Below are 10739 nucleotides of genomic sequence, written 5' to 3'. Positions count from 1 at the left end.
GAGGATCCACTAATAGTATTTCAAATAAGTATAATATAAACTCTTTTTATTAATCAACTAGAACCCACACACAAAAAAGGTTGTAATCAGATTATAAATTATTAACATAATTATATTAATTATTTTATTTGAATAATGCTAATACTATAAATGTTGTCAGGTATTTATAATTATAATTTATGTTAACAACAAATCAAGTTTCTTTCATAGTACAAATGTCGGTTATACCATATGGTTCGGCTATGAAAGTGTCAAGTATTTGTTGTACCAAGTGTTATACAACACAAATCTAGATTAACCATTTAACAAACAAAGTATTAAAAGTGAACAAAATAACAAATACAGAACATGTTAGTATCAAACATTAAGGTTTATGTTGAAGTTATACTATACTTATTCTTACACCATTAGTGTAACCTTTTCACCTTGATGTAATAAACTTAACTAAACATAATAAAAGAGAGAAACATAAATAAATAAGATAAGAACATAAATAAGATAAAAGTTAACTAAGTAAAGGAAAGGAAATAAGAAACATAAACAAGAGATTAATATAAGCAAAACTTAAGCATTACAATAAAGAGAGAGTAAGAACATGATCTTGATATGAAAACCAAGATGCCTAAATGCATAGTAAATGCCTCTTTTTATAGGCCAAAATTAAAAAAAATTGATTTTTTAACTAATTGTTGAGTGGATGACCACATCTTGACTTGGTGACAATCCTTGTCTTCTTATCTAAACAAAACATCATTACTAATATTAGAATTTGAGCAGACTTGATTCATGAAATTTTTTGGAAATTGTCTCAGCTTTCCAATAAAAAAAAGGTTAAGGTTATTTGGACTTCTAGAACTCAAGATATGGGTTAAAAATTAAACAGTGTTTGGGTTGCAAGATAGATTCAGACTTCTCTATTGTTGCTAAGATTTGAACTTTCAAATAACAGAATTGATTCTTGCATTCCACATGAATGTTTTAGGCAAATGTCTTATCTTTCTAGCCATATAAACCAAATTAAAATCTAAGATATACAGCTCCTGATATGATCCAATGACTAAACAGTGTTCTAGTTTGGATTGAACCAGCATCTCTTTTTTAAGCTTCATCCTCTCTTTGTTTTCTCAATTTCAGTAGTTGAACTCATCAATCAATCCTTTGATTTATGTGATAGGCCTGTATTTAAGATGAACATTTATCATAAATTAAAGGTATCTTATAGTATCAGACTTGTTATTATAAAACATGCTTTAGTTAAGGAGTTATTGATACTTCAAGTGCAAAATACTGATATAAAACCTTCATAAAAATGCATTTTTAAGTAGTAATCAACAAGTGGGGACTTGAGAGAGGGCCTTATATAAGCATGCTTATCTTGACTAGTAAGACATGTTTTGAGATCATATGTGGCAAGAACAAATCCATGAAGGTTGTGGGCTAAAGCGGATAATATCTTACAAGCTAGATTAAAATGAGGCATCTTTATTTCCTAAAGAAAGTATGTATTGGACCTTTTGATTGAAATGAGAATGCTTGACTGCAAGTTGATAGATATTCCAACAATTCAAAATTAGAAACTTGAAATGTATCCTAATTAGGAACAAACATATAAAAAGAGATATCAATGATTAGTGGGTTAGTGTAGCCACTCATGCATTGTCCTAACAAAGACCATATGGATCCAGTTGTTTGAATAATTCCATATCTAAAATCCACTTCAAAGAGAGAACTTATGTTCTCCGAATGTAAAGAAATGACTAAAGGCTTTTGTAAACTTCTCTGGCTTAAAAGACTGCTATAAGAAATTGGTTTCATTTCCGAATAAATTTGACTATGATAATAAAGCTGTAATTAAACTATCTTAAAATCTAATTTAGCATGATTAAACAAAACATATTGAGAAAGATAAACATTTCATTAAATAAAATCTCAAAGAAAAATTCACTTTTTTCCTTTTAGATAGATTAACTTGCTGATATATTTATAAAAACTCTCTTTAATAAAAGCTTTCATGGCTTAATTGATAAGATGGACATTGAAGACATCTTTGCACCAATTTAAAGGAGTGTATTAGCATGAGCTGTAAAATCAAAATATTAGAAATTAATTTTTATATCTCATGATTATATACATCTTGATAATTATAGGCTCATTAATTTTTTTTTTTTATCATAGTTATCATAAAATGCTGTAATTAAACTATCTTAAAATCTAATTTAGCATGATTAAACAAAACATATTGAGAAAGATAAACATTTCATTAAATAAAATCTCAAAGAAAAATTCACTTTTTTCCTTTTAGATAGATTAACTTGCTGATATATTTATAAAAACTCTCTTTAATAAAAGCTTTCATGGCTTAATTGATAAGATGGACATTGAAGACATCTTTGCACCAATTTAAAGGAGTGTATTAGCATGAGCTGTAAAATCAAAATATTAGAAATTAATTTTTATATCTCATGATTATATACATCTTGATAATTATAGGATTAGATTCATTTTTTTTTTATCATAGTTATCATAAAATGAGTTATTTATATATATAAAATACTACTTTATAATAGAAAAAAAAGAATCATATTCTATAAAAGATTTTTTCTTTGATTTACTAGTTTTGATATGTTGATAGAAAAATAAAATTTTTAAAATAATAAAAAATATTATTTAAAAATATTTCTGAATAAAATAAAAAACTTATTGTAGCCTCAGGGTTCGTTACTTCTTGTTTTCTACTTCGATTTTCTTTTAACTAGAAACCCAAATCCATATTAGTGGATAATGGCCCAAACTGAACATAGACTTTTAGCCCATAACAAGAAATAAGAAGAAAGGAGGAACCGAGGGAACAAAGTTTAGATGACACCCTAGAACAGAACAGAACAGAACAGAACATAAGTGCGAGTCCCAGTCGTCGACTACTGAAAATTAGCAGGACAGGAGTTTCGAAATACTGTGGAGCCGCAGTCGAAGCAGTTGGTTTCGGAAAGCTGTAATGGAGGCAGCACCATTTACTCCTCCTACTTCTTCCTTCAAAACTCCATCCATCTCGTCCTCTTCTTCTCTTATATCTCTTTCAAAAAATTTCTCGAGAAACCACCCTCCTTCGAAGTTCAAGTCACCTAGAAATCTCTCAGTTCGTGCATCCACTGATGATTCAGGTCCCCTTTTTCTTCATCTATCTCCTTAAACATATACACAACATCATCTTTTACTAAAACTTTTTTTTTCTTCTTTCCTTTTCTTTCTTTTGATGGATTTTGCAGTAGTGACTCTGCTTGATTATGGTGCTGGAAATGTCCGTAGTGTCCGAAACGCCATTCGTCATCTCGGTTTCCATATCAAAGATGTGCTATTTTTTATTTATTTTTTTAATTCATCTTTTTTTGTGTATGTATAAGTAATGCAATAATAATTTATGATTTTATTTTGGAAAAATGAAATAAAATCAAACAGGTGCAAACTCCGAAAGACATTCTAAATGCAAGGCGTCTTATATTTCCTGGTGTTGGGGCTTTTGCACCTGCTATGGATGTCCTTAACAACACTGGGTTTGTCTTTCTGTCTGTCTTTTCTCTTTTACAATTGTTGCTGTTTGTGCTAATATTTAACAATCCATTTCTTTTTTTGTATTAACATTTGCAGGATGGGCGAAGCACTCTGTACCTATATTCAGAATGATCGCCCATTTTTAGGCATCTGTCTTGGGCTTCAGCTACTTTTCGAGTCCAGCGAGGAGAATGGTCCAGGTCAGTCTTGTATTTTTTTCTGCTAAATTGGAAGCTTTGACATTGTTCGTTCTCTGTATTTTTTTTTTAAAATCCTTTTCCTTATAGAGTATTTGAATTTCTGCATTTGTCTCAGTGGGTGGTCTTGGTCTGATTCCTGGCGTGGTGGGGCGGTTTGACTCCTCAAATGGCTTCAGAGTACCTCATATTGGCTGGAATGCTTTGCAAATCACTAAAGACTCTGAAATTTTGGATGACATTGGAAACCGCCATGTGTATTTTGTTCACTCTTACCGTGCCATGCCAGTGCGTCTTTCTTTTTCTCGTCTCATCTTATCATATCTTGTTGCATAATTCTGCTTTGCGTATATTTGGTTCATGAGCATTCCTTTGCAGTCAAATGAAAATAAAGAGTGGATTTCCTCTACCTGCAATTATGGTGATGAATTTATAGCTTCTGTTAGAAAGGGAAAAGTGCATGCTGTTCAATTCCATCCAGAGAAGAGTGGAGGCAAGCTGTTCATAACCTCTACTTTTCTTTTTCTTCAACTTATGGATTGTTAACATGATTAAATTTCAGCTCCACTTTGTAAACAATCTTGAAGATTGCATTTTGTTGTCCCTCTTCGTTCAAGAAGGGGGTTGTTTTTTTCCATAAAGGCTTTACCATTGGATTTGGATACTTTCTGCCCTAATGATCTTGAATCTCTTGTATATACAGTGAAGAATGTATGAAAAGTACATATAGAATCATTTTCTTGTTTTCTGCTTGAGATTAGGTGGTTAATTCTCTCTGATATGCTGTACAGTAACTAATTTTGCATGTGAATGTTAATAAGACTGTCTATTTAACATTGACTGATATGATCTAAAATGAATTTCACAGATGTTGGTCTTTCAGTATTGAGGAGGTTTTTGCTTCCAAATTCATCTCTGACAGAGGTAGACTCTGTACTCTGAAATTGATGCAACTTCAATGTCTCTTGACTTCTTTATTGAAACATCTAATGAAATGAAACTTTATTTGAAGACAGAAGCGTACTGAACGGAAAGCATCAAAACTTGCAAAGAGGGTAATATTTCCCAAACTTAAGTTTTATTTAAGTTGTTTTGAATTTTCCTTGTCCCTGCTACAAATCTTGTTTTGTGACTACACTGAGTCTGAATGGCTCTCATGGTTTTTCATCCTTTGAATTTGGCATCTGTTTGGATTTGAGTTTTCTGTGAGATAATACAATTTTTTATTGCCATTTAAAGGATTATAAATACTTATTACTCAGCTGATAATCAGTGGGATTGTAGTTTCCTTCCTTCCTCTCTCTCTCTCTCCCCCCCCTTTTTAATTTCAGTTTTCTTTTCTTTTAGGGAGGATATCCATTTTGTTTGTTCTCCTAGTTCTCCTTGTTCTTTCAGATAATAAAAATTCTATTGAAGATATACATGAGGCATGATTGCATGGAGGAGAACAAGGCATCCTCTAGAAGTATGAGTACATATGCCGAATATCAAAATAAAAGGGCCTTCCTGTCGCTTTGTGTGTCAAATAAAGAAAGTCCTAGAAAGGCTCCTGAGGAATTTCACCATAAGGAAGCAAAATGACAATTCTATACCACAGCAACTGCTCACATGAATGCACTCGAACTAATCATTTTTTCCAAGTATGTGTCTATGTGTGTTCTTCATAAGGTCCTCCACTCAGTGATATTGCTTCTCTTTAGGTAATTGCTTGTCTTGATGTGAGGACAAATGACAAAGGAGATCTTGTTGTAACCAAAGGAGACCAGTATGATGTAAGAGAACATGCAGAAAAGAATGAGGTATGGTGAAGAATACCACTTGCAATGTGTGGGATTGGCATGTGACTAGAGAACACTGCATGTTGAAAGTGCCAGTAGAAAAAAATAGAGCCAGAACTTTGTGAAACCTTGAAATGGGCCAAAGATATACACATTTTAAGCAAACATACATCTTGCATTTTTCAATTACCTTAAATTCTTTAGCTGTTTTGTCTGTCTTTCTTGGACATGCTTCTGAAGTTCATTTCTTAAGGTTGGAATCCTTTATCTTTGATGGATTATTGTTTTCAATTGAATGCTGGAATTGTGGAATTGAATTACTCATTGTGATTCTTGTTACATTTTAAGGTGAATGTTTTTGTGTTGTGCTGATGGATTAATGCCTTCACCTGAAAAAAGAAGCTTTTGATTCTATTTAGCCAAGAAAAAGGGAAAGAAGTTGATGATTCTAACTGAATGCACTTATTTGGTCTCAATCTTTTCCTGAATTGTAACCATCGGTGAAAATATGTATTTGCATCTCATTAATGGTATTATTGATGAGAGTTTTTTAGGTTAGAAACCTTGGCAAGCCAGTGGAACTTGCTGGAAAGTATTACGAAGACGGTGCTGATGAGGTATGCTTTCTTTACCTGATTTAATTTGATCCATATACTGCCAAGGAGCATTAATAATGTGCTTAACATGCTATTGTTGAATTTCAGGTTAGTTTTTTGAATATCACTGGCTTCCGCGACTTTCCCTTGGGTGATTTGCCGATGTTGCAGGTTGGTTTTGTAGCTATTTAATTACATGCTAAGAATAAGAAAATTGCTGGTAACATGTAGACAGTCTCATATATCCATAATTTTCATTGTTTTGCCATGCTCTTGAAGGTTTTGAGAAGCGCTTCAGAAAATGTTTTTGTACCGTTGACAGTTGGTGGTGGAATTAGAGATTTTACTGATTCCAATGACAGGTATGATTTCAGTGTTATGTGGCAGATCAATCTTACGGCTCAACATTTTTCCAACTTGTATGCATACAATCTTTCCCATAATTTCCCCAATATATAGTTTCCTTGTCATCTTCACATGTCATTAATGATTAGTTAGGTGCGTGGGCATATTATCATTAAGTCATTCTCCATTCAGGTATTATTCTAGCTTGGAAGTTGCATCCGAATATTTCAGGTCTGGGGCTGATAAGATTTCTATTGGAAGTGATGCAGTCCATGCTGCAGAAGAATATTTAAAAACTAAGGTATGCAATTGATCACTAAACAAGAACAGAGGTCAACATAACTAATTCTCTTAGGAAAACTCAATTTATTTGATCAATAGTTTTAACAACTGAATTTCTAGGTAGGTGCATATTTATAGCACCAATCCAAATAAAATAAGGAAAGGTAAAATGTAATGATAATGGGAAATTTAAAAAATTTGATTAGGAAAACCTAATAAATAAGAAATAAACTAGATTGTTATTTGAAGTACTTGATAATAAGTACTAATACCCCTAAATAACACTAATGTCTAGAATAATCATACAACACTAAAGTGCCTAAATAATCAAATATCAATTCCCATCCTGTCTTTCTTCATTCCCCATCAGCAGCAGTTCCCAGTATTTGATTTACTTAAAAGTTCTGTTTGGTTCACATCCTTGTGTATTTTCTCGTAATTGCCTTTGGACTCCACTTGTAGGTAAAGACTGGGAAGAGCAGCATAGAACAGATATCAAGAGTCTATGGAAATCAGGTAAATTCCTGTGTAGTTTGAAATATTTGAACCACCATAATCTTGGAAAGAGTTGTTGCCTTTGTAACATATAAATGCTCGTAATTGGTGTCTAGAGTAGCAGAGGATAAAAGGATGCAGATATTCACATGTTTGATTTAGATGAATATTGTCAAATGATTATGATTGACTAGTTGTGAATTGTATTGTTTTAGTTTATTAACAAACAGATATTGTGTAGATGATGTGGTGAAAAATGTTGTTGGCTCCATTTCTGTATAGCATTTTACTAACTGAAATTCAGTTTCCAGTTTGGTTCCTTACATGTATTCATGAACAAAATATAGTTCACTGGGTTTTGATGACTTCTCCTTGGCAAATCTTGCTCTTGTAGCATATAATGATTTTATGTTGGTTTGATCCCTCTTCCATTTTTGTGCTCAATTCTTTCTTTCCTCCTTTAATTTCTGTACAACTGCAACCGGGAGATGAAAATAGAAGATTTTCTGGCACCTGTCAAGGTACAAAGACATGATAGTGTTAGCTAATCTGATTAGGTTTTCACATCATTTCAATTTTATCGCATCGGTAGAAGAACAGATATGGTAATTGTAAAAGTTTGTGTTTGCAAAGTTGGCTTATATGTTTTTGCCAAGTGTGCTTATAGAATGCTATCAGTATTGCTGGAAAACATAGATCAAGTTGTCTTTCTAGTGACATGACAGGAGATAATACTGGATTGCAGGCAGTTGTTGTAAGTATTGACCCTCGTAGAGTGTACCTCAATGATCCTAGTGATGTGGAGTTCAAGTCAATTAGGTTGACTAACCCAGGTAAGAAGAATTTGCTTCTGCTAGCTCCTTTTACTTCCTTGAAATCTGCTATTGAATACATATTTACTGGTTGTTCATGGTATTCTTTAAATCCATGAGATCCAAAAAGCCCTTGTGATTGGTTCAAGTGCTAAAATGGTGGAATGAGGGTGTGGTAGATCCTATATAATAAGAAATTTCCAAGTAAAGATAATATTGATGTTAATAATAACAAGATCCTGAGTCTAACTTGATATCTAATGGATCCTCATTCATTTAAGTTTAACTGTTACTCATCATTTACCTTTTTTGGGTTTCCAAGATTTTAACCATGCTTTTAACTCTTACCATCTAGTTTCCTTCTTACGCTGCCAAATGAATTTCTGGACGAGCATAATGTGTGCACACATGCATAAGAGAGTTGTGCACCTGGGTTTGTTCTCTGTAATCAGATTGTACGTTGAATGGTTATTAGGTTTTAACAATTGTGTCAGGTCCAAATGGAGAAGAATATGCCTGGTATCAATGCACGGTAAGCTTTATTTCTTAATGCAATTAAAACTGAATCTTAATTCTGGAACGTTGGTATTTTTTAATTACACCCTGTTTGACTTGAATTCTAGCCATCATTCTGGCAAAACAATAGACATTTTAAAAGCTCTAGCATGCACGTGTCTGTCATGCTAGCTTGCCATTTACATATATGTTTGCGTGAATACATGTATGTAAAACCGAGGTAAACTTTCTGCTTCTATTGCAAGATAGTAGGGTTCCTACACCAGGAAGGACAAAGAGGGTCATAGAAGAATGTTAATTTTCTCTTTCAACTGACTTGCCCTTTAATTTCGAGATGCTACTCTTGTCATTGTCAGTCTACACTTGGTTCATTCATATTCTCAAATAACTTCACTACTTTAGAAGACTATAAATTAAATATGTTCTTGAATCGTGAAATTTTAGTCAGCCAAACAGAATTTTGACATAACCACCACCACCTTGACTTCAGTGCTGATGGTGGGTTGCATGTGGTAATTTTAATTTGACATACTACAAATTCCCCGCACAGGCCAAAATAAACTGACCATTTCTTTCACTTCTTTTCTTTCCCATCTTTTAAGATTAATGGTGGGCGGGAAGGTCGACCAATTGGAGCTTATGAACTTGCAAAATCAGTTGAAGAGCTGGGGGCTGGAGAAATATTACTGAATTGCATTGACTGTGATGGTGAGGACTCTTACTTCTCATGGAAAGGCCTGTTTCAACTAGATTTTCTGCAATAAAAAAATGGAATAATCTTGGAGAAAGAGTACTGCCCTGAAGCTTCTTTAAAGAGGCTAGGATGATTCTTCTCTTACTATTTCTTCAGAAAATGTAGCATAACTGATTTTTTTTTTTGTCTTCCTGAAAATGATGGCATTAACTTGTGGTTGTCAATGCTTTGAAGACTGTTTCAATACTATTTCAATGGGTTCTAGAGGCTTTATTGTTCGCTTCAGTGCATGTGCATTCATATTTTCTGTTTGGTGTTCTACTGAATCGATATTCTTTTTCTTTCAATTCTCAAAATTACTTGTGTTGCCTTTCAGGTCAAGGGAAAGGATTTGATATAGATCTAATAAAGATGATATCTGATGCTGTGAGCATCCCTGTGATTGCAAGCAGTGGTGCAGGTGCTGTTGAACACTTCTCAGATGTGTTCTCAAAGACAAATGCTTCTGCTGCCCTCGCTGCTGGCATTTTCCATAGGAAAGAGGTATAGCTAGCAATCGCTTGATTGCTTTTTTTAGTATCCACATCCAAAAAAGATGTTTTTCATCATCATTTGAGTTTTTTTCTTCTGTTTAATTGATGAAAAAAAAGCCCTTTATATATATATATATATATATTACCGAATCAATTTCCTTTATTTATTTATTTTTTATTTTTGATGTCATGAGATGGCATTTGATGAACCATTGGAGTTTGGAGTTCTATATTGTGAAACTTACAGCATGAAAATCTCAAGTTGCCGCCTCCCACAACAATACATACTGCTCTATCTTGTCATCTTCTTTATTGGTTTAATCGCTTTGTAAAATCTCAGACTTTCTGGCTTGCAGGTGCCCATTCGGTCTGTAAAAGAGCACTTGTTGAAGGAAGGCATAGAGGTGAGGATCTAATTCCATTTTGTGTCCTATGCTCCGATAAAGGCAGCGTTTGCGGCGAATCTCTGCTGCCCCGACCCCCCACCTCTTCTTTTGTTTCTAGTAAGGAACTGTGTAAAACCTGGCAGGCATTATCAGCAAAATTTAACGAGTCTTGTGCTTATAATCTGCAATCTTGGAAATTTCAGAGACAAAATTAAATATTAAAATTGCTGCCGGTAAGTTGCTTAGCTTATAACTCGCGGTGGAGCATCGCTTTCTGAATAAAAAGTTATAAGCTAAGCAACTTAAAAACTCACATCGTTTCACATTGTTGCTAAACGCTGACCTGAGATTGCATGTCTTCTCAAATAAAAACACTTAATGAATAATTTTACTTTATAAATTTGTAATTATATTGTGTTTAATTTTATTAATTTAATTAGAAAAAACAAGAGTGGTAATATTTGAACTATTGATATTTAATTATTAAAATTTTGATATTATGTTAAAAAATAAAAAATAAAAATTTAAATTATTAAATAAATCTCAATTAATATTT

At 33.0% G+C, this 10739-nt stretch overlaps 1 protein-coding gene across 1 annotated transcript; it reads left to right on the top strand.

Moving 5' to 3' along the window:
* The first annotated feature begins 2843 nt into the window (after positions 1-2843).
* On the top strand, positions 2844-10427 carry LOC105141760 (imidazole glycerol phosphate synthase hisHF, chloroplastic-like). Its single transcript, XM_011049107.1, has 19 exons — positions 2844-3161; positions 3267-3349; positions 3457-3551; positions 3646-3749; positions 3865-4034; positions 4125-4239; positions 4615-4670; positions 4763-4801; positions 5447-5545; positions 6079-6141; positions 6229-6291; positions 6400-6482; positions 6658-6766; positions 7210-7263; positions 7988-8075; positions 8549-8586; positions 9173-9278; positions 9641-9807; positions 10154-10427. Exons 1-19 carry the CDS (start codon positions 2996-2998, stop codon positions 10211-10213), a joined length of 1758 nt encoding a protein of 585 aa, XP_011047409.1. The 5' UTR covers positions 2844-2995; the 3' UTR covers positions 10214-10427.
* The last annotated feature ends 312 nt before the right edge of the window (positions 10428-10739 follow it).

The sequence above is a fragment of the Populus euphratica genome, unplaced genomic scaffold (genome assembly GCF_000495115.2).
Source record: "Populus euphratica unplaced genomic scaffold, PopEup_1.0 scaffold127.1, whole genome shotgun sequence".
NCBI classification, from domain to species: Eukaryota; Viridiplantae; Streptophyta; class Magnoliopsida; order Malpighiales; family Salicaceae; genus Populus; species Populus euphratica.
This window is presented reverse-complemented; position numbering and strand designations above follow the sequence as displayed.

Excerpts from the sequence above, each read along its gene's own strand:
- LOC105141760 (XM_011049107.1), top strand. The coding sequence starts at position 2,996 with ATGGAGGCAGCACCATTTACTCCTCCTACTTCTTCCTTCAAAACTCCA. Across the intron at positions 3,750-3,864 it reads CAGCGAGGAGAATGGTCCAG|TGGGTGGTCTTGGTCTGATT; the intron begins GTCAGTCTTGTA and ends CATTTGTCTCAG. Across the intron at positions 6,767-7,209 it reads AAGAATATTTAAAAACTAAG|GTAAAGACTGGGAAGAGCAG; the intron begins GTATGCAATTGA and ends CTCCACTTGTAG.